General features: G+C 41.9%; 1 protein-coding gene across 8 annotated transcripts in view; it reads right to left on the bottom strand.

The window, feature by feature from the left end:
• The window catches only part of POSTN (periostin), a 48,646-nt gene that overhangs the window by 7,344 nt on the left and 16,799 nt on the right, over positions 1–24,503 (bottom strand). For 3 of the 8 annotated variants that reach the window (XM_045015260.1, XM_045015287.1, XM_045015304.1), the window contains exons 8-21: positions 21,094–21,306; positions 20,710–20,844; positions 19,608–19,756; positions 18,878–19,014; positions 17,547–17,677; positions 13,646–13,776; positions 13,359–13,461; positions 12,275–12,342; positions 10,526–10,571; positions 9,128–9,199; positions 6,328–6,390; positions 4,787–4,864; positions 1,517–1,606; positions 558–638 (exon numbers count right to left, since the gene is read on the bottom strand). In XM_045015260.1, the coding sequence (XP_044871195.1) occupies positions 558–638; positions 1,517–1,606; positions 4,787–4,864; positions 6,328–6,390; positions 9,128–9,199; positions 10,526–10,571; positions 12,275–12,342; positions 13,359–13,461; positions 13,646–13,776; positions 17,547–17,677; positions 18,878–19,014; positions 19,608–19,756; positions 20,710–20,844; positions 21,094–21,306 (1,497 nt within the window). The remainder of the gene's footprint in view (positions 1–557; positions 639–1,516; positions 1,607–4,786; positions 4,865–6,327; positions 6,391–9,127; positions 9,200–10,525; positions 10,572–12,274; positions 12,343–13,358; positions 13,462–13,645; positions 13,777–17,546; positions 17,678–18,877; positions 19,015–19,607; positions 19,757–20,709; positions 20,845–21,093; positions 21,307–24,503) is intronic. The other 5 variants (XM_045015310.1, XM_045015319.1, XM_045015270.1 and 2 more) reach the window with 4 other exon arrangements.

The raw sequence follows: 24,503 nt of genomic DNA, 5'->3' as shown, positions 1-24,503 counted from the left end.
TACATTAACGAACAAGCTAAGTAACTACAAAATCCATTTATTATAATAAGTTCCATGCCAAACATCTGGTTATCATCACGACAGAAAAGCAATCATTTTGATCAGTTCTCAGTATACAGTATACATGAGCAGTTTCACTTAAAATTAATTGCTAATGAAGCACATATTGAGACAGATACCAATGATGGGTCATTTGTAGTATGCCTTTCACACCTCCTTCTGGGACTTCTTTTCTTGTCTTGATGTGGAACTCGACATGTTGAAAAATAAAGCTCTCTACTGCATTTCAAGCACATGTTTATATAGATCCAAACAAGCCTCCACTATGAGGTTCAGATTTCAAGGAACCCTACATCTCTATAATAGATCAAACCAAATCCTCAGATCTGAGGGCTCCTAAACTTTGCAGTGTTTAATCTCTAGCTCTGAACTTGTGGCTTGGGCCCACCTTGTACATGTATATTTATTAAAACTATGAGATGCATAATTTTCAGTAATTAAATACCTGAGTAGATTTCATGGCACCTACATTTTTCTTTGAGAAGAAAAATACTAACCTTCTTCAAGCAATTTCTTCAAATTTTCCTCCGTATCTCCTCTACCACCCGCAGTAATTCGGGTATATTGAATTTCAGGACCTGAAACAAAGTTTAAAAGGGGCAGCATTGAAACAAAGATTACACAATTACATTTTATTATATTTTCTCCTATGAAACATCTAGTATGTTTCTGTCTTTAACAGAATCATCATGTTCAAAATTATAATTAAAGATGACCCCAGAATGCTATATAGATCTCTCCGCCCACCCCATCCTCACAAGGTATTTACTTAGATTCCTAAGAGTCTAAGTTCCATTTTCAAAATGGGAATTAGAATCCTAATTCACATAAGTGCTTTTGGAAATTTTACCCACCATGCCTATAATTTTTTTATTAATTAATGATTTAGTATGTATTGATTTATTTTAAATGCTAGTAATGCGTTACTTGTTAGTACTAAAATTTTAAATTTAATCTTGGAGATGTTGCCACCTTCCCAAATTTTTCTTTATTTGAAATACTGATACAATTGTCCTTTCCATAGCAGCAATGTGCATTTTTTTATCCTTTTTCCTCAGAAATCTTCTTATCTTGAAAATGGGCCTATTTTTTTAAAACTAAAAAATAATACTAATACTACTAATAATTAATCATTAAAACCCACCATGGCATACATTCGTGAAATGTTTGCAGAAGGGACTCCTTTTTGAGATATAGAAACATGCTGACTTTTGATAGTTCTACTTTGTGTTTAAAATATTTCAGACACTTCTGTGCACATCTATGTACAACCCACAGCCAGGAGCTGGCCTTCCCTAGGAGTAGTGGGAAAGGCTTAAGAATTTTGGATGGCATTCACCTTTCTGCAGAGTGCACCACAAGAGCCAGAGCAGGACTTCAGAAATGCACAGATTGGCCTGGTGCAGAAAGGTAAATTTCAGCCAGTGGGAATAGAAAGGTACTTCACATAGTTTACCTTGAATAATTCTCTCTTCTGTCACTTTTTTTTCAGTCACCTCGACAGGATGGCCATCGATTATTTTGGTGTATGTTTCAATAATAGGCTCTATAATGATATTTTAAAAATTAAAGATCTTAATAAAGTGGTCAGGAATATACTGGATATGTCATTTTGGTGATCCTGCTTTCACATTGGAAAGTAAATAAACTGGTAGATAGGGCACCAAACTGGGACTCAAAAGCTTTGACAATGACCTGCTTTTTTATCTACAGCAAGTCACATTACCTCTCTGTGCCTATATTTCCTCTCTTCTACCCTTTATTTGTCTTTTCTATTTAGATAATAAACTCATCAGGCAGGAACTGTTTCTCACTATGTGTATGTACAGCACCTAGCACCATGGGATCATGATCTTGATTGGGACCCCTAGGTGCTACTGCAGTACAAATTAATAATAATAAGAAGAATGGCCCTATGGAGCTGGCCTCAGTGGATCTGGATCAGGACCTAAGCTTCCCTCAAGTCCAAGGATGGTCATATCCAAAGTTTTGGTTGAGGCTCACATTTGTTAGAAACACTTCAAGGACCTGAGGAAGTGGCAGGAAATGCCAGTGTCCATGTGGAAAGTGGAAGTGGATGAAAGTGATCTTGAAATGATAGAATTTATTATTCTAAAGAATGTTAGAAGGGAAAACAGCAGCATAAAGATAATGGATTTCAAGAAAACAGACTTTAGCAAACTCAAAGAGATGGTAGATAAGCTCCCATGGGAAGCCAGTCTAAGAGGGAAAACAGTTTGAGAGAGTTGGCTGTTTTTCAAAGAGACATTAGTAAGGACACAAGAGCAAACTATCCCACAGCATAGGAAAGATAGGAAATATGGCAATAGATGACCCTGGCTTAACCAGGAGATTTTCAATTACCTTAAACTTAAAAAAAGTCCTACAAAAAGTGGAAATTAGGTCTAATTATGAAGGATGAATATAAACAAACAACACAAACGTGTAAGGACAAAATTAGAAAAGTTAAGGCACAAAATGGGATTAAACTAGCTAGAGACATAAAGCGTAACAAGAAAACATTCTACAAATACATTAGAAGCAAGATGAAGACCAAGGACAGGATAGGCCCATTACTCAATGATGGGGATGGGAAACAATAACAGAAAACGTGGAAATGGAAGAAGTGCTAAATGACTTTTTTTGTTTCAGTTTTCTCCAAAAAGATTAGTGGCAATCGGATGTTGAATATAGTGAAAATGAGGTAGGATCTGAGGGTAAAATAGGGAAAGAACAAGTTAAAAATTACTTAGACAAGCTAGATGTCTTCAAGTCAGCATGGCCTGATGAAATACACCCTACAGTATTCAAGGAACTGACTGAGGAGATATCTGAGCCATTAGCGATTATCTTCAAAAGATCATAGAAGATAGGAGAGATTCCGGAGGACGGGAAGAGGGCGAATATAGTGCCAATCTATAAAAAAGGGGAATAAAGACAACCCGGGGAATTATAGACCAGTCATCTTAACTTTAGTACCTGGAAAGATAATGGAGCAAATAATTAAGCAATCAATTTGAAAACATCTCTAGAAGATAATAAGGTGACAAGTACATGGATATGTCAAGAACAAGTTGTGTCAAACCAATCTAATAGCTTTCTTTGACAGAGTAATAAGCCTTGTGGATAGGGAAGAAGTGGTAGATGTGGTATATCTTAACTTTAGTAAGGCTTTTGATACTGTCTCACATGACCTTCCCATAAATGAACTAGGGAAATACAGCCAAGATGGAGCTACTGTAAGGTGGGTGCATAACTGGTTGGAAAACCATTCCCAGAGAGTAGTTATCAGTGATTCATAGTCAAGATGGTAGGGCATATAGAGTGGGGTCCCGCAGGGATCAGTCCTGGTTCTGGTTATGTTAAATATCTTCATAAATTATTAAGATAATTGCTTAGAGAGTATACTTATAAAGTTTGCAGATGATACCAAGCTGGGAGGGTTTGCAAGTGCTTTGGAAGATAAGATTAAAAAATCTGCATGACCTGGAGAAATGGTCTGAAGTAAATAGGATGAAATTCAATAAAGACAAATGTACAGTACTCCACTTAGGAAGGAACACATACAAAATGGGAAATGACTGCTTAGAAAGGAGTACTGCGGAAAGGGATTTGAGAATTATAATGGACTGCAGGATAAATATGAGTCAACAGTGTAACACTCTTGCAAAAAAACCGAACATCATTCTGGGATGTATTAGCAAGAATGTTGTAAGCAAGACATGAGAAGTAATTCTTCTACTCTATTCCATGCTGATAAGACCTCAGCTAGAGTATTGTATACAGTTTTGTGCACCATCAGGAAAGATGTGGACAAATTGGAGTAAGTCCAGAGGAGAGCAACAAAAATGATTAAAGGTCTAGAAAACATGACCTATGAGGAAAGATTAAATAAAATTGAGTTTGTTTGGCTGCAGAAGAGATGACTGAGGGGTGCATGATAACAGTTTTCAAGTACAAAAAAGTCTAGAAAACATGACCTATGAGGAAAGATTAAATAAAATTGAGTTTGTTTGGCTGCAGAAGAGATGACTGAGGGGTACATGATAACAGTTTTCAAGTACAAAAAAGTTTGTTACAAGGAGGAGGGTGAAAAATTGTTCTTCTTAACCTCTGACGATAGAAGAAGCAATGGGCCTTAATTGCAGCAAGGGCAGTCAGGTTGGACATTAGGAAAAACTTCCTGTCTGGGTAATTAAGCACTGGAAGAAATTGCTTAGGGAGATTGTGGAATCGCCATCATTGGAGGTTTTTAAGAACAAGTTAGATGAACACCCAACAGGACCAGTCTAGTTATTACTTCTGCTTTGAGTACAGGGGGCTGGACTAGATGACCTATTGAGGTCCTTTCCAGTCCTATGCTTCTAAGATTCATGTCTATGTCAACACATGTTCACTTTCTATCACATGTCTATCCACTGCACTTTAGCGGGCAGGACAACAGCTACCAAACACAATTAAATTGAGACAGATGGCAACCCAGCATGTAAAGTGCTGGAATCATAACATCAGATACAGTGTGTTTGAGAAGAGTTGAAGAGTTAGGAAAAATCTGTAACAAGTAGGAATGAAATGCTACTATATTTCCTGAATGAAATAATAAAAGCAAATCTGATGACTCATAAAAATCCACATGGCTCTTCACTGAAATAAAACCTGACTTGGAACTATAAATCTTCCATAAGTAGTTTGGCTAATAAAGTCTAGCCACTGAAAGTTTATTCACCTCCATGAATCACTTTAGTTATTGTCTCGCCTTCTCTAAACAATTTTGATTCTGGTCCCCCTTCGATCAGTCTCGTGCCTGGAAAAAACATATATAGTATGCAAAACAACTAAGGTAGAAAAGACATTAACACCCTCCACATAAAAACCATAACATATAATATTCCATTCTTCCATTATTTATTGTTATAATAATACATTTGTATAATGCCAGAGATTTATATGAGAAAATAAAGCTAAGTGTATCCATTCATGAGAACAACTGAATAATCTTGCATTTTCTCTCTCACACCAGTTGGAGTTATAATATCCCTCAGCCTGTTGAATATCAGGAATTTAAAGATTTGTTGACTAGCCTGTGTCCTGTCTATGGCAAAATCATCTCCTCAGGATCTGCCTTCCTGGGTATAAGTTGGGACACATCTCCTCTTTGACATTGTCCCCACTCCTTGGAACCCTACAGATGCTTCTTCACCAGATCTCTGCATGGAACAAGCTCTGTGGAGATTTGGGAGGTGGACTCCTGACTCTCTTCATGGCACTGTCTCTTGCTAACCACTCAGATACCCAGTTAGTTCCATTTCAATCAACCTTACCTCCTTGTAGGACCTCTGTACAGCTGCCACTGTGCAGCCAATGGTAGCATATCTCAAGCAGAGCCATAGTGGAGGCCAATGGAGCAGCCTGTAGGGACTGGTGTGGTAGGAACACCTGTCAGTGCAGGTGACTATTGTCTTTGCAGCTCAAGGGGTGAGGTGCCCATAGATCCTCATCCCAATCAGTTAGTATTTTAAAGCCATTTTATACTTATGACAATAACTGCACATTATTTAAGACAGCAAAGAACCAGGCCCCAAAGTCTGATTAAGGGAGGCAGAGTTTGAGTGTCTGGCTCAGACTCATCTCCAATTGTAAGGCAGCGGTTGAGTAATGCATGACTAAGTTTAAAACACAACATCAGTTCTTTACAGAATATTAGGATGTTCCCAAGAGAGAGATGTGTTTTTGCACCTCCCCTTACTCTGTTTTCGGTGCTAATAGCATGATATAGTCTGTAATCTTATTAGCGGACATTTATTGTACAATTCCTCTCTTTGTAACAGATATCAGAGGGGTAGCTGTGTTAGTCTGTATCCACAAAAACAACAAGGAGTCCAGTGTCACCTTAACGACTAACAAGCTTATGCCCAAATAAATCTGTTAGTCTTTAAGGTGCCAACAGACTCCTTGTTGTTTTTATAACAGATAGTCACCCTCTTTTTTTTAAAAGTTGACCTTCCATAGAAGTTGACTCCATAAGAAGGTTTTTTTATTATTATTAATCAGGATTAACCTGACATTGTGTTTTCATACAGGTTGGTTTATTGTCAAGTGATTAAAACAATAAAGTCCAGCCTTGCTGGACCTCCTATATGTTGCAATAGGAGGCGATGCACAGGGTCCTAGATTAGCTTTTAGCTAGTTAAATAACTAGCTAAATGAACCTCAATCTAGAGCACACTGGTGCATCACAAAACATATAGCTCTGTTTATAAATCCTACCTTGAGTAACTTTTCGAATTGTTGTACCACCAACTACTTTCGTGATTTTTCTACCTGTTTTTTCTGACAAACATACATATATATTTTAGTGACTGCATCAATAACAGCTATGCTCAGTTGTTGCTGCTTTAAATTTAGAGGAATTTTTGCATTTTAATTGCGGGCATATTATACAAGTACATGGTAACACAATGTAATAGAATTTAATCACACAACTCAATACAATTATTCATAAAATGATGTTTTTAAAACCCTGCTCCTTTTAACCTTAATCTGCTTTGTTTTTTGTCAGACTAGTTCAATCGAAATATGTGGCACATAGAGGGTTGCATAAAGCAGTACTTTCCTGCTTAGTTCAGGATGGGTTGCCCACCCTACCCTCTGAAGAGACTTTGGAAGAGTATTTATTTTCACTAAATCTTCCTCTAGCACTATGATCTGTCTATGACTTCCTGCCATAGCTAGAAAAAATAACATTTTGGCAACTTTGGGAGATTTTTTTAATGGCAGTTGCAGGCATTTGTGTCTTTTGGGTACTGCTGCAGCTGCTGCTGGCAAGCCAGGAGAGCCAAAACTGGCTTCACCAGGAGTGAGACTCAATGGTGAGAATATGGGCGGAGTCAGAATACTGGCAAACAAAAAGCTTGCACTGGGGTATAGCCAGAGGTAGGATTACTGATTTGCCACCCAGTGATAGTTGGCTGGATGAAGTGACTCGTCAATGCTCGCTATTTGTACTGTTATTTCATCTTGCTTTGGTGAATAGTTCTGACCTGTGCATCAGAAAGTACCAACTCACGCCATTTCACATTGTCATTAACTGTGGAATAAGCAAGATCACGACCTTCATGTTGTCAAGTATCAGAGGGGTAGCCGTGTTAGTCTGGATCTGTAAAAGCAACAAAGAATCCTGTGGCACCTTATAGACTAACAGACGTTTTGCAGCATGAGCTTTCGTGGGTGAATACCCACTTCTTCAGATGCAAGATGCATCTGAAGAAGTGGGTATTCACCCACGAAAGCTCATGCTGCAAAACGTCTGTTAGTCTATAAGGTGCCACAGGATTCTTTGTTGACCTTCATGTTGGGAAGAAACCCCCTCAACAACAACTTTACAAGCATTTATTTTATCCCTTCTTTGCTGGGTTTGACTTCCGCAAATTCCCTTCAGAACATTCCGGTGGGACATGGGGACTTCTAAGTGATGTGCTGGGTGCCTAAGGAAGCAGCGGAGCTGTGTTCTGACTTATGTACCAAGTTCATGAGGCAGCATTTAAATGACTGAAAATTTTTTATTCTTTCATAGTGTGATGAAGTGGGACTGTTTTTAATGTTTCCTCTGAATAGTGTGTGGGTGCCTCAGTTATGGCCGACTCTCTGTCACCTGGCAACTAATGGCCTGGGCCCTTCCCACCCTGCAAGGGGATGCTAAAGGTGTGGAAGAACAAAGAGATCAGGTGACCTCCTGGCCCAGGAAAGAGACAAAGCCCAGAGAGGAGGAGCTGGAGGGGGTTTGGCAGTTTTGGAAGCTGGCTGGGAAATGGAGGGGAGCCCCGACGGGGCTCAGGCCTCCCAACGGGGCTCGGGCCTCCCTGTGGCCCCAGACGGTCCTAACTAAAGGGGGTCCTGTTGTCTATACCGGCAAGACCTGTTTTGGACTGTGTTCCTGTCATCTAAATAAACCTCTGTTTTACTGGCTGGCTAAGAGTCACGTCTGACTGCGAAGTGGGGGTGAAGGACCCGGCGGCTTCCTCAGGACCCCGCCTGGGCGGACTCACTGTGGGAAGCGCACGGAGGGGCATATGCTGAATGCTCCTAGGAGAGACCCAGGAGGTGAAGTCGTGTGAGCTTCTTGCCCTGAAGACAGTCTGCTCTGAGGGAGAGGAGGCTCCCCAAATTCCTGACTGGCTTTGTGGGGAGCAGTTCCAGAGCATCGTCCAGGGACTCTGTGACACATAGAATTTATCCAGTAGTGATGAGAGTCATGAGACTTTCAAGAGTACTCAGTGTTGGCTTTATTCTGCTTCCAATGAACTCAATGGGAGTTTTACCTTGGAGTGCAGTAGTAGCAGAGTTAGGTCAATATTGAATGATTTTGAAAATCCCTTCCAAGACTTCTATCCCACTTTCTTTGGTCCAAACATCCAGAGGTGCTGACTTCCTCTCTACCCGGGGGTACTCGACCACCCCTCCACCCAGACTTGCCCTTCCCCCAAGCCTCCATGCCCACCATGTCTCTTCCCACCCCTGACCCTCCTCTTTCTACCACCTCTCCAGAGTGCTCCCTGTCCCCGCTCCTCTCCCTCCTCCCAGATGTTCCATGGTGTGCAGGAGGCGCTGGGAGGGAGGGGCAGAGTTGATCAGTGGGGCCACCGGCAGGCAGGAAGTGCTGGGGGGGAGGAAGGGAGCTTGGCTGTCGGTGGGTGCTAATTACCATTTTTTGTTCAATGTCCCATTTTTAAAAATGTTAACCAAAGCACTATTGAAAACGTCATTTTTTTTTCATTTACTGAAAACCAAATAACATTTTTGGTACTTAAAATAACCCAACAAATCTTTGAAACAAGGCACAATTTGTTTTTGTTTTTTTTTTTTAAATTAAAATGCAAGCCATTTCCCATGACAAAAATTACTTTAGAAAACAGGCCTTTTAAGAAAGATCTTTTTGTTCAGAAAAGTTTGGCCACTTCTAGTTGTTATCTCTGCTTTTCAAGCAACATGTGGAAACCTGAATTGGTTCTGTTCCAGAATTAATCCTATTACATCAATGTATTTCAAGCTGAAAAGGAGCCAGTTTTACCCTCTTTTCTGGTGATGGGCTGGAGGCTGCCTTCAATCACTTTAATATTTGGCTTCACTTTAAATTTAGATGCTGAAAGCACAGAAAGTGGAACATGAAGCACAGTTACATAAAAGCATCCAAACAAAGTTGTTCCTTTCTTATGATCTCTTTATATTATGGCTTTTTCAGACTTGGTGTGGCTTTAAGGAATCAGGTAAAATCAGTGTGAAGTACTGTATGCAAAAAAGGACTTTTTTTTAGAGATCCAGAGTAAGAACCTACTCAATTCTAGTGATTAAGCTGTGACATTATATATGTTATGCACAGAAGGAAACTATTCAACAGAAAAATCAACTAAATATATTAATAGGTTTTATTGTTTGTATAGCACCAATAATGTTCTAGGCTTGAGGATTATACTGTTGGACTACACAAATATGCCATTTACCTTTGTTTGTATCTCCTGAAAATATCAGCTCCATGGCAACAGAAGAAAACAAAGGAAAGCAGAGACTCCTACAGTTCTCTAACTTTTTTTGAGAACTAAAAATTCAAATTCAATTAAATTTGAATTTTATATTTTTTTTCAGGAGACAGCACAGGTGATAGGAAGACAAAAAACAAACAGCATCGACTCATGTCATTCTGAGAACTGAATCTAAACATCAGCTTATCAGTTCTCTAAAGCCCAATGCAGTGTTCTCTAGAACTATTAGAGTCTTAGGGTACATCTATACTACCTTCCGGATCGGCGGGTAGGAATTGATCTATTGGGGATCAATTTATCGCATCTCGTCTAGACACGATAAATCGATCCGCGAATTAACACCCATACTCCACCTCGTCAGGAGGAGTAAGCAGCATCAACAGGGGAGCTGCGGCAGTCGACTCGCCGCCGTGAGGACGGCCAGGTAAGTCGAACTAAGATTCGCGTAGTGTAGACCAACCCTTAGGCTCCAGTCCTGCAAAGACATAGGCATGTGCCCAAGTCTATCATGCATCAGCCTTTGTGGTACCAGAGCCTTGGGCTATAGCTACACTAGAGAGCTCACAGGTCAATGCTGTCTCCTGCCACTTCTTTGAAGCAATATTGCTCTGCACTGCCCCTAACACTGGGCTATGACTGAAAGCTAAACGAGGATATTTTTTCCCACCACTCTAACCCGAGGAATTTAAACTGCTTCCTTCAGCGATGCTTCCCCATCACAAATGTGAAATATGAAAATACTGCATTGGGTATCATGATAAAGGCAAATCTGTGTCTTTGTACTACCCTTCCTCCATACGCCATGAGAATGGCCTAATTTCATAGTGATGACTTTCTTTTTAATTGAATGATGCTTTTCAAGCTGCAATGGCAACAGTTTTTAAAAGCAATATCACCAAATGTGTCTGGAAATATTCCAAATAACTTACTGAAAAATGTCAGGGGGATCTCTTGGAAGTGGCTGCCATGAACAAACTATAAATAAAGAACAAATCCAGCAAACATATAAGGACTTATACAATAAAAACTCACTTTTTAATGCATTAAATACTATATGTACCAGATCCAAAGCCCACTGAGCTCATGCACAAGATCCACATTGAATTTCCTTAGGCACTGGATCAGACCCTATGCCACAGTAGTATTGGAGACATGAGGGTGTGCAAGACTCTAGCCCCTGGCTGTACAGACCATGAGGGATGTTGGCAGAGGACACACAAGAGTGACAATTGCTACACCCTCTAAAAATTCTACAACTTAGTGCACCATATTGGTTTGCCCATTTTTGCCCGCCTGGGTGGAAGGGCCAAACCTCTGAGCTCCCTTCTAGTGGTGCCTCGACCGTGCCTCCTTTTGTCCCCTGATTCATGCTGGGGCTGGTGTGTGTGGTGGCAGAGGCAATGGCAGTTCCTTTGCCACTCAAGGTTTCTCCCAGTGAGGCAAAGGCAGATTAAGATTTATTGGAGCTCTGGGCACAAAGAACATCTGGGCCCCCCACACCCTGGGGGTCCCCGGGTGCCAGAACTGGGCAAGCCAGGTGTGCCCTGGCTCCTCCATACTTTAAAAAATGGGAGGGGCATGCCTGCCCACTTTTTAATATGGGTGTAGTGGCTTTGAGCAGGCACAAGGTGGCGGTAGTTTTGGAGGGTGGCAGGGGGGTGTTGCTCTTCCCAAACAGCAAGCCTTGGGCCAGAGGTGACAGGAGAAGCTTTGCCGCACGTGGCTGCTGCCTCAGGCACAAAGCCCAGGCAGCAGAAGGGGCAACCTGTCACCAGGAACAGGAGGGACCCAGCAGGGGCAGCCTGGCAGGCCATTAGCAATGGGAGCTGTGCCAAAAGAGCCCTCCCTGCCTGGATTCTCACTCCCTGTGACCTTCCCGGGGCTCCCTCTCAGCCAGGGCAGGGCCTCCTCTCCCTGTAGAGTGTCTGCCGGTCCCAGGGAGAGGGCAGGATGCCCAACCAGAGCCCCTCTCCCTGGGTTCCACCTGGGGAATGGGAACACAGGTCAGGGGCTGCTCTTGGGCACCCTGGCCCCTGTCTAGGCAGGCAGAGGGTCCGGGACTCCCCATGGCAGCCCTGGCTCCCTGGGAGGCTCCTACCATGGCCCAGCTTTGGCTTCTGTCCTGGCCAGAGGCTGGGGCTCTGGGGGGAAGAGGAGAAGCAAGGGGCGGGGCCACAGTTCCAGCACCGGAGGAGACCCCCCACTTCTACCCAGGTTCTGGAGCTCCTGTGGGGGCCCCCATCTTGGCAAGGGCCCCTGGGCATGAGCGCATGGGCCCAGGCATTAATCCACTATTGCAGAGAGGGGAATCCTCAAGGGTTTAGAGCCATCTGGCTTTAGAACTGGTTTATGCTGCTGGAGGGGTGGAATATAATCACAGCAGGAATCTGAATCTGGTCCAGTGTGTGTCTGAGACTTCAGTGTGTTCAAATGTACTGTAACCAATGATACTTGGCAGGATATTTTTTTAATCTAGTATTTACGAGTTTCATTTGACAGTGAATATAATGGCTCATGTGATGACTCTATGGAAAGTGGATCCTTGTTCTAGGACAAACAGGGCTCTATCAGTCAGATTAAAGTGTTGTTCATTGAAGAAATACTGGTGGAGGGAACTCTTCTGTTTGCATATATATGGCTAAAAGCATAAACAATCAAACCTTTATTTAAAAAAGTACCTTAATCTGAATGTATTTAATCATCTTATTAAGGATGGTGAGTAACTGATCATTTCCAACAGGTACATCTGCAAAAAGGAATGCAAATATTTTGGGAAAAGGCAACAGTTGTAAAGATCTTCTGTTGATCAGCTGCCAAGGGCTGCCGTGTTCTGAACTGAAGGCATTTCTTAAGGTTCATAATAAGCATTCAGATTTGAATTTATAATTAAATGATACAATCTGAAATCTAGTAATGAATAAAAATATGTCAATTTTAATATACCTCTACCCTGATATAACATGACCTGATATAACACGAATTCGGATGTAACGTGGTGCTCTTTTGGGGGAGAGAGGGGAGGCTGCGCACTCCAGCAGATCAAAGCAAGTTTGATATAACGCGGTGTCACCTATAACGCGGTAAGATTTTTTGGCTCCCGAGGACAGTGTTATATTGGGGTAAAGGTGTATGTCAATATTAAATATGTCAATTTAAATAACAGTAAAGGCAGCTTGCTATTAGTAAGACTAGAAACCCTGTGAAGAGTATTCATGTACATCTGACATCTTTAACTGTAATTATTTCCTTCTGCCATTGTTCTTAGCAATCAGAAGGAATTGTGATTACCATGGATGTGGAATCCAAATCTCTCTCCTATTGGGTACATAGCCTGTATCATCTTGTATCCTGCTATAAGCCTGAGCAGTGTTTAATTTGTGCCAGGGCTTGCCAAAGCTGAGCCCCGGCACCGCTAGGCTTGGCAGTTCATAGCCCCAGCACCTCTGGACTTGCTGCATGAGTTATGAATGTAAAAAAACTTGCTTGAACCCCAGCACCTAATTGCCTGAGCCCTGGCACCTCTTTCATTACAAATTAAGCACTGAGCCTCAGGTATTCTCACACTTAAGAAAGTACCACAGCACCAGGCAAGGGTTGTCCAAGAACCCATTCTTATTTGCTTTTCTGCATTGTGTAATTATAAAAGTAGTGATTTTTTAAAAAGACACAAAACATAGAGCACTGCTAACTCTTTGCATATGCTTAGAAGAGGTACATAGAGGTTTTCTATATATTTATTCCCTGCATTAAGCCAATACTCACCTACTGGATACAAGAGTTTATCTATAACATGAATAACACCATTAGTTGCCATGAGATCAGATTCTTTTGATTTCACTTCATTCACCAGAAGTGTGTCATTTACCTAACAAACAACAAAAAGAGAACTCAAGATACTGAACATGTATGTTTCCAAAAAAAATTTAGTCTTACTGTGGTGGTTTATTACTGTTCAAGTACACAGTCTTTCTGTAATATACACTATTTAATATATGGACCTGATATGCCAATTCCCTATTGGAGTATCATAATTTTTTTTTAGTACTTACTGTTTTCAAGAACAGTTTGCTTCCTTGGATAGTTTTGAGAATGTTTGTCACACCAGGTTCAAAACCGCTTCCAATGTAAATTCCTTTTGTCAGGTGATACAGAAGAATAGTCCTGAGAGCGTTTTTGTCGCCTATAAAAATAGCCATTAAATGGTGCTGCTTAGTTCATTTGTAAAGATACCAAGGATTCATGGAATGATGCTTGAATAAGATCACTGGTTAGACAGACACACGGCTTGGCATATCCAAAAGCACATACCATTCTTCCCCTAGGAAGAGGATGAGCGAGAGCATGAACCAGATGTGACCAAATGTTAGTCACATTGCTTAATGAGAAGGCACTAAGAAAATACAGTGATGAGGGTGGTATTAGAACCTATATAGAATAAAACAGAAAAGTGTTCAGCATTTTGCTCCTATTCACTTGCTTTGAAAAATCACAGCTATGAATTTTCCAGTCCTTAAATACTTGTCTGATCTCCTCTTACTTAAATCCCATAAAACTGCATCTACCAGAGAACAGTGTAATGGTGTGCCAAGCCCACTATGGTTAGAATGAGATCATATTGAACACTCTGCAGTATATTAAACAAATGCAGAAAGCTAAGCCATTTAAAAAATCCAGGCTTTATATGAATTCTCAGAGTGAAAATAATGGCAGAAGATAAGAGAAGTAAATGCTGGGTGAAAAGTTAAGTAGTGAATTAAAGAAAATGACAATGGACTTATATTGTTATATGCACTATTGCTGTAGCAATGTTGATCCCAGGATATTAGAGAGACAAGGTAGTTGAGTTAATATCTTTTATTAGACCAAATTCTGTTGCTGAGAGAGACAAGCTTTTGAGCTTAGGCCTGGTCTACTGTAGGAAATTAGGTTGGTATATATTACTGTATTACTTAGGAGTGTGAAAAATCCACACCCCTGAGCAGTGCAATTAAATCAACCTAAACCCTGGGAAAATTCTCCCTTCCACCTAGCTACTGCCTCCTGGGGGGCTGGATTAACTAAACTGACAGGCGAGCCGCCCCCATTAATAGGTAGCATCTTCACTGAAGTGCTAAAGTGGAGAAGCTGCACTGTTGCAGCATTTTAAATGTAGACAAGCCCTTACATGGATCTCTTCTTCAGATCTGGGAAATGTACTCAGAGTGTGACAGCTAAACACAAGGTGGAACGGATTGTTTATGTAAGGGGATTGTTATCCCCTTACTAACATTCAGTGGGGGTGTTTTGGTTGGCTAGCTCCTGGTACCGAAAGGGGAAGAGTCAATGGGAAATCGGGACCCTGAGACTGACAGTCCCCAGGGGCAATGGGGAGAGGCCAACGCTCCCCAACACTCCAGGTCAACTTGATTGACAGGATGGGCAGGCTAATCAAGGAGTCAGGAGGCCAGGGGGGTCCCATCCTCCATCCTCTGTGTGAGCTGAAATTGCCTGGGTCAGATAGAGTGAGGCCAAGCTAAGGAGAGAGCAGGGGCCCAAGCTAAGCTGCTGGGAGCTGCAGCCCCAAAGCCAGAGCACAGCCCAGAGAACAGCCCTGCCCTGGGAGCAAAGCTGCAGCAACCAGAGCCAGAGGGGCTAGAAAAGGAGCCCAGGAAGCAGGTCAGAGCTGGAAGCAGAGTCACAGAAGCAGCCCACAGAGCAGACCTGCCCTGGGAGCAGAGCTGTGGCAACCAGAGACAGAGACGCCAGAGAAGCAGCCCAGGGAGCTGGAGGCAGAGCAGCAGCAGCAGCCGTGCTGAGGCAGAGTGGAGCAGTCCGGAGCCGGGTACGGTGAGCAGCTGGGGAGAGCGAGGGGGACCCTGGGCAGTGGGCCAAGCACAGGGAGATGTCTCAGCCAAGAAGCTCTGCAGGCCAGACTTGGAGGGGGATCGTAACCCTGACGGGGTGTGGGTGATGCTGGGGAGAAGGGTCTTGTCACCTAGAGCCTGAGAGCATGTGGCCACCACCAGAGCAAATGTCCAACCCACAGCATCCCTTCAGCACAGCCAGAGCCTGAGAAAGAGGCCTGAGACCTACAAAAAAGAGACTGTGAACTGCCCTGACATTCCAGAGACACTGTTTGTGATGTTCCCTGCCAGAGAGCAGGGTGATGTGTTTTCCTTTAACCTTTCCCATTTTTCCTTATTCCTTTTTAAACTAATTGCTAATTAAATAAACTGTATTGCTTTAAATCATATGTAATGAGCCGTGGGTCAGGGAGGTGCCCAGTGCAGAGAGAGTACCCCGGAGTGGGGACACCCTAACCCCTGTCCTGGATGACCACAGCAGGGTTGGGAGTCAAGCCCCCCAGGAATCCTGGGCCAGCCTTGTTGGGGTTACGAGGACTCTTCCAGACAGGAGAATGCAAGGGGAGTCCTCAAGGGCAGGGAGGCCTCTGGGTAAAGGAAGTGGGAGCGAGGACTCAGATCCTTTCGCTAGCCCACTTCACCGGGGTAGTGCAGAAGCCAGGAAAGTTCCCCACAATAGCAGGACCATTCCCCCGCTTACATTTGGCATAAGTAGTTAACACAGAAAAAATGATAAAAGACAAAAGCAGCAACTCACCTTTGGGGATAGGCGACGCGTAGGAGGGGTATGTGGGGTCAAGTGCCCAGATTTCTATTTGGCCTGCAGGGAGCTGAAGGGGTGGGACCAGATGCTTCTCATGATGGCAACTCTAGATTGCTGCTCTGTGCAGTGTGACGGATGCCTGAGAGAGAGTCTGGATGTGGTGGTGGCCCACCCAGCCCCTTTGCTCCCCGCCCATGTCCAGCTGCTAGGGACGGCGGGAGGTGGGGCTCTGGCTCGCTCTGCTGCTGTCCCCAGCAGCCAACCCGGGGCGGAGAGCAGAGAGGGTGGAGTGTGGCAGGCCACCACCCCAGCCAGGCTCTCTCAGTGTCAGCAACCCAGAGAGGCCAGTTTCAGCCAGCATGAGAAGAGGCTCCCTCCCACTCCCCACCTGGGCCCAGCTGCCAGCAGGGAGAATGGCCAAACGTTTGGGGGAGGGGAGGTGCAGCGGGAGAGAGCGCAGAGGCCCCAGGCTGGGCACAGGGCAGGGAGGTCGCTGGCCAGAGGAGACACAGGGCAGGGTGGTCACTGTCCTTCCCTTTAGATTGTGCTGCCCCAGTATCAGGAGGCCTTCGAGGCAAATAATAATAAGTCATGGTGTACCTCTTATCTGAAGCAATTGGATGAGTAAGTGACGGAATGATTGGAGATGTAGGATGGGGTGTAATTGATTGACACAGCTTTACACTATTGCTCTGATCTTTACTCTTTTCACTCATTAAAGATCCTCTGGAACTTTCCATAGGAAATGAAGTATTAACCCTGGTATCACTGCTGAATTCCAGTATGTAAAGTGAGGGGACTGGATCTGTTTCTGGCCTTTGCCCAGGAAATACAAAGTGGGCAAAGTCTTTATACCCTGCCACAATGCACCGGACTGCAGTGATATTTGAAGTGAGCAGTATATATCCCTTGTCTATTTCAAAGGGAAGTTGTGTGGTTTAAAAAGCTACTTTAAATGCTATGAGAGCCTTGTTTGAAATTCGTTATATAAATGCAAAGTATTGTGGTATAAGTAGCAAAAGTAGCAAGGATCCAGTGAAGATGTACTTTTCTAATAGCAGGGTGAGGGCAGAGATGGCTGTGCTGGAGACAGCGGAAGAGAAAGGAAAGGAAAGGAGGGATGCCAGCTTATAAATTCTGATCCCATTGCCTGGGGGTACACAGAGTTCCTTACAGGGAGTGGGTGTTAGGTGGATCCTAGGAGTATGAAGCATGCAGATTTCAGGCACATTAAACACTTAGGGTGAAATCCTGCCCCATTAAAGTCATCGGGATCTTTGCCATAGACTTCAGTGGGATTTCACCCCTAGTTAATTACATTTCTAATATTTGTGTGCTACTTACTTCTCAGTATTTCCTTTTCCTCATCCGTCAAGCCTTTAAAGGCCTCATTAGTTGGGACAAACAAAGTCCATTCTCCAGGTTGTGATAGAACATCATCTAAATCGGCATCTTTCACCAGATTAAGGAATATGCTAATCAGAAAAAAAAAAGCACACATTAAGTTATGGTCCAGTTCCCAAAGACTTGTTTACACAAGGAATTTTGAAGGCACCATCAGCACACAGAAGTTTGCTTAATTAGTTCCTGTCACTTCTAAGCATCTGTCTAGTACCTTACTCTGCAATTATTCCTAATGATTTGAAGGACGAGGGAGAGTGGAGGAGGTGGCGAGTCATAGAATGTGTCAAGAGCAATGGCTAGACTGAAGAGGAAGGGAGTAGAGGAAGAGGAGGATGTTGGTGACTTTGATACAAGCAATGTTCATGGAGTGGAGCAGTCAGAAATGAGATTGCACAGAATCCAGTGGAGAAGTAGAGGAGAGGAAGACTGTGTGCTCCCAGGGCAGGAGATAAAAGGGAAGAGGGAGATAGTAGTAAGATAAGTGAGTTCAAGGGAGTAGTACTTCATTAAATGGGATACTAGAGTATGTACTTAGGCTATCCTGTGTACAGGCAGGTTGTGTACAGGGATTAGGGTTTGAGAAAAATTAAGGCCCCAGACTGTAGCCACACTTACTCATGAGCAGTCCTATTGAAAACACTCTAGACACATCCTCTCTGCTCCCCTACTGTCCCAGCCCCTCTGAACATCTTGCCAGTAGCTGAGCATGTGTGGCCATGTGAAGCTATTACACCAGCCCTACACTGCCCTTGTGCTGGGGGACTTACCAGCAGGGAATGAGGTCTGGGTTCTGGACCTTATTGTCACTGGAATGGCATGAAAGAGCTAGACTGCTGCCCAGAATGGGAGCCTATAGCTTCACTGTACCATTCTGGTATTATAAAACATACCTGCATGGAAAATGGAGAAAGAAATCCATTTCCCCCCCTACCATTTTTTGTCAAATTTTAATTTTTCAGAGTAGCTCTACTCTATACTGATCGAGGGCTGGTCTAGACTACAAAGTTAGATCAGTTTCACAGCTCAGGGCTGTGAAAAATGTCATGTGCTGAAAGATGTAATTAAGCTGACCTAAGCCCTAGTATAGAAACCACTAGGTCAGTGGAAGAATTCTTTCATTGACCTAACTACCACCTCTCACAGAGGTGGATTGACTACAGTGACCCAAGAACCCATCACTGTAGTATGTGCTGTGCTGCTGTAGCATTTCTTGTGTAGACATAACCACAGTCTATAGAGAGATTTCTATGCTGTGAAAACCTTTTGCTTACCTAAAGCGCTTATCATTCTTCAACACTTCACGCAGTGACTTTTCAGCTGGTTTGATGATCTGTCTGAAAATGTGAATAACACCATTCCTTCCCTCTTTGCTTCCTCTTACCATGCATGAATTTTCAATACATACAGCCTGATATAAAAGAAAAAACAAGACAAACCACCTGACATTATAGTCACAATGTCCATGCCACAGCCATGGCAACTTTAGTGAAGCATATTTTTTGTAATCAGCCTGAAACATGAACTCCTCTGTAGTCTTTACAATTTAAAAATAGAATTTCTCCAACTTCTCATTGGCAAATTATTTGTTCCTCCTTTTTCAAATAAAATGTGCAAAAAGAAGCAAACGATGTGGTAAATGACTACGTAAATAGTTTGAAATGTAATTACTTGTGTCACTTGAAAAAATTGTTAGCTGTTCAGAAACTAGAAATTTTTATTATTAATCTCAAGCTAAATTGTGAAACCATCTTCTAGTTTTCCACTCATTCATCTATTTCAGCCAAAGTTTAATTGAATTTAATTGCATAATATGTCAAAATCAAAGACCTTTCTACTATACAGTGGTGTGGTAACTGTTGGTAATTTTGACTTTCAATGGTGAGTTCTCTTATAACACCAATAGTATTGTCTTCTCGAGTGAGCTCCGTCCTTCTTCAGCTTCAGGTTTTGGATAGATTTATTAGTCACTGTCCCAGGATTTGGAAATCCTCATTCACTTACTGTGCGGTATACAAAGATTCTGAGTCGTTTTCCTCCCAAGGTCTCCACCTTCTGTCCATTGTAGAGCTCATTGAGGCCAATTTTCACTTTCAAAATGTGGTTTTGCATGATCAGTTTAAGAAGGCGTAGGTCCATCCTCAAAGTGTCATCTACCAAATCATTTAGACAATAATGTATAAATGATTCCTTCATCCAGGTAAGGTTCACTGCACACACTATGTTTGAGTATCATGAAAATACTTGTTCTTTTTGCATTGTTTACATTTTAGATCAATCATTTTAGACTTAATAAAATTGGGAAAACTATTCACTATTCAGAATTAAATTAACTCATTTTTATGATTACAAATGATCTGTAAACAGACTTCTAATTCTTTAGTAGATATTTGGCAGATGATTTATGTATGGGCATGTTTTAACCTCTAGATTACTTGTAAAATATTTGTTGTAATTATTGCTTTGAGTATTCACCATTTGTAATCCACCCTGTGTTGTGACATCTAAGTCATATGGAGCTGTTTCTTACCTCTGATTGGATAACTATCAAATCCACAAAGAGCTTTCAGAAGGGCCATGTGGCCACTCCTAGTGCAAATACTAATTCAAATGTGTATTGACACATACGTATGTGACACCTTCTCTTTGCTCAAACATCCTGGTAAATAAAAATGTGCTTGTGTGAAACTGCTTGAACATTAAATAAAGGGGGTTCTGGTGACAACTCAAGTGAATTTAAGGGGATTTATTGTAATATATAATTGCATTATTCACCCAGCTCTCCTGCTAACCATTAAGGTACGTTTTGCATCTTATTTTAACTCTACTTTTCCCATTAAATAAAGAGGTTCTCAATATGCTGAATAAAATAAAGTGTGTAGGGTTAAGTAAGACTCAAGTGGCACATTGGTCTTCTGCGGTCTCTCTGCATAGTGGTAAATTTTACCCACTGTGTATATTGAAAAGGACAAAGAATCTCTTATTCTCAGTTGTGCCAATTCTTTGCAGTCTCATAACATAGACTGGGGAAAAAGTTTGTTTTAGAAAACCATGATGGCAGAAAAGATACTTTTGACACTACTTCAGAGGGAATATTCCTACCTACCCGAGAAAGCACCATTCAGAGGAGCCAGCAGAGTGTATTGTCCCTCTGGCCTTAGAGAAGAAGTCAATCCTAGCTGTGCCAAAAGGTCTGTGAAGGTGGTCTGCTGGTCACCTGCAAGCTCAATAACTTGCTTGGCTGCAATTGATAAAGGAAAAGATAATTAATTTTAGCCTGTTAATTAGTTTTCTTGTTTCAGCCACCTCCCTCCCTACAAATTACAATTCAGTACAAGAGGGTTTAGAGAGATTGGATAAGGTACAGAGAAGGTGTGCACACAAGTCCTCTCAATAAACAAGCTTGTATAGATTTCTCAGGTGGAGAATGTCTTGTAGTCAACATTCCTTATCTCTGTGATACAGACATGAAACTATGTCAGTCACTCACCAGAGTTAGGAATCAGCACATGGTCAATAAGGTGGATAACACCATTGCTTGTCACAATGTCTTTGCGGTTTGTCATCTTGACGCCATTTACAGTCAGGCTTTCACCATCACAACCTACTTCAATTGTACTTCCTTCCAAGGTCTCATAGACTGCTCCACCCATGATGGCTTCAGAGCATTGAAGAGTGTTTAAAATATGGAACTTCATGAGAGCTGTGGAGAAAAGAAGAGACAGGTCCATGTATAGGCACTTGATTGTAAAAGGATTGCTTAAAACAATTTAATGCATTGACTGAATTAGTGTTGTTACAATATAACTTTGAATAACTACCTTTATTTCCCATAATTTCTCATGCCACGTTTGAAAAATACAAAATATAATATTCTCTTAATGGCTGTACAGATAACTCTTTTTTCTGGTCACTGAAAATAGGGTTATTTGTACAAGAACTCATAAGTGCAGACTGCTATAGCACATTATGGTTAAGAAATTTTTTTAGTGATTCCCATGATATCATTAAATACACCCTAGTCTGTTAATTAGCTCTCCAGAGGATATAGTTTAATGTCCATGGGTAAAATTAGGTTGCCGGTGGAACTCAACATATTCTGTATTGGGTGTTCAGAACCAAGGCTCAGCTTTTATTATTACTGTTCATTATTTGTTCCTGGTAGCTCCCACAGGGTTTGTTTGTTTGTTTGTTTGTTTTGTTTTTTTTATAATGGGAAAAAGGGCACCTCCAAGAAATATTCTCCTGCTAGTGATCCAGTGAGAGGATTTTCTAGCTAGTGGCCTTACCCCTTCAGATACACCAGTGTCATTAGTTGTCAATCACTAAACTTCTGCAACCAGTCTGTGGAGAGGCTGGTAGACACAGATGTTTACTCTTCCCTGTAAAATGAGGGGAGTGTGAAATGTGGTTACTTGCTGGCAGCGAGGAGAGTCTGTTAGACATGTGGAGCTGAGGATAACCTGGGTGGTCTAAACTTTGTGGAGGAATTTAAAGAAGATGTTACAGACTGTCTGCTGCTTTCAGTTCTTTACTTTTTGCAGATACTGAAAACACTGTGGGCCATATTCTGTCCATGGGCAACCCTGCTGCCTTCATTGTACGATGAAAGACAGAATTGACCTCACAGGTGTGTAGCCCCAGCAGAGCTTTATCTTCCTTTTTGTTGTCAAATATACAAGAGGGGGTTCTGGTACCTTTGACTATATTGGAGAAGTGAGATTCAGAGTCCAGTCTTCTGGATGTGGTGCCCAGAAGACAAAATGAAATTCTTATAGGTGAACTCAAAAGCAATTTTTAAAAAAAATCACATTTTACTTTTTTATGATGCATAAAGAAGTTCTATGAGATTTCAAAAAAATTTCTTTTCTTGGTTATTTTTTTACATTCCGAGTATCAGCCCAGATTCCCTCCCACCAGCATTTGCCACTTTATGCCACTCAGATGATGGCAAGTTGCTTGATCTGGCCCTAATGAGAATTCTCCTGGAGTAGGGGAGGTTGCAGATTGTGTAACATGACACAGAGTATTCCCAATGCCTCACCCCCAGCAGAGTGCACAAACTCTGTTGGGGTCATAACAAGGGTCAACTGGAGCTCTGCCAATTCATAACTGGCATTTGTTCTCTTAGGGACCATAGCTAGCTAGCACAAGATAGAGCAATCCTTAGGCTACTATAATTTATGTGGGTCCAGGACCAGAACAAATCTGCCCTGATCCACTCAGTATGCAGCGGCAGTCAAAAAAGTGAAGAGAATGTTGGGAATCATTAAGAAAGGGATAGATAATAAGACAGAAAATATATTGCTGCTATAAAAATCCATGCTACACCCACATCTTGAATGCTGCGTGCAGATGTGGTCACCCCATATCAAAAAAGATATATTGGAATTGGAAAAGGTTCAGAAAAGGACAACAAAAATGATTAGGGGTATGGAACGGTTTCCACAGGAGGAGAGATTAATAAGGCTGGGATGTTTCAGCTTGGAGAAGAGATGACTGAGGGGGATATGACAGAGGTCTATAAAATCATGACTGGTGTGGAGAAAGTAAATAAGGAAGTGTTATTTACTCCGTCTCATAACACAAGAACTAGGGGTCACCAAATGAAATTAATAAGAGCAGGTTTAAAACAAACAAAAGAAAATATTTCTTCACACAACGCACAGTCATTCTGTGGAACTCTTTGCCATGGGATGTTGTGAAGTCCAAGACTATAAGAGGGTTCAAAAAAGAACTAGATAAATACATGGAGGATAGGTCCATCCATGGCTATTAGCCAGGATGGGCAGGGATGATGTCCCTAGCTTCTGTTTGCCAGAAGCTGGGAATGGGTAACAAGGGATGGATCACTTGATGATTACCTGTTCTGTTCTTCCCCTCTGGGGCACCTGGAATTGTCCAGTGTCAGAAGATAGGATACTGGGCTAGATGGGCCTTTGGTCTGACCCCATATGGCCATTCTCATGTTCTTATGTTCTGAGAATCAGGTGACTGTTACAGTCCCCAGACTGTCTCTCTCATGCTCATCAGGTCCTGAGTTCTTTCTTTTTTGCTGGAGGACTTCTTGGAGAATTGGATAAATAAAATAACTTTCTGCTTTAATATCTTACTCCTGACAAACAGTTGGCAGAAAACCTGTGTTTTTGAAAGATTGTGCTCACGCACACACACACACACATATGCTTCAATAAATTGTTAGGAAACATCGCATAGATTCCACTCCTCTAAGGAATGCTCCAGAAGAAAAGAAGAAATCAAAACTCCCCTTCCCCCACTTTTTTTTTTTTAGTTTGGGATGAAAACTTTGAACCATCTTTAATCTTTGTAAAGGAGAACTTACCAAAAGGCATAAAAGTGTCCTTCACAGTTCACCTTTAAAATGCCTTAAATATGCAGCATAGTGCATGCAGAAATTGCAGTCTCAGTCTTTACGACATAGTTTACATAGATTTCTTTCAGACATCCTGCTCATAATGCTTATTCTGAATCCCTTGGCGCTTTTTTTTTTTGGTAGTTTAAAGCACGACAGAAACTCTGACTCCTCCAGTACAGTATGTAGCAATTGCCCTTCCTTAATGAGAAGGACAGATGTTAGCTGTAACTTACAACTATAATGATTCTAATGGGACTTCCTTTTCCTTTCTGTGGAAAGTAAATTTTATGAGCTATGCATGCATTTAACCAATGTTGATTGCATTAGATGCATAGTCTTTCATTTGACAGCTTGGCTGTTAAAGGATTCTTATCCCCAAGTATCAGACCACTGCAGATAAATGTGCTGGAAAGTGATGTAATAGCCATCCAATCTGCTTAAGGACTGGGGTTCAGTGACTGGTAACATCTTTTTAAAGGATTAAAATTAGATTGTCTTGAAACCATAGTTGCACAGACAAACTG

Source organism: Mauremys mutica, chromosome 1, assembly GCF_020497125.1.
Source record: "Mauremys mutica isolate MM-2020 ecotype Southern chromosome 1, ASM2049712v1, whole genome shotgun sequence".
NCBI classification, from domain to species: Eukaryota; Metazoa; Chordata; order Testudines; family Geoemydidae; genus Mauremys; species Mauremys mutica.
The sequence above is the reverse complement of the archived record's forward strand: the minus strand, read 5'-3'. Positions and strand labels throughout refer to the sequence as shown.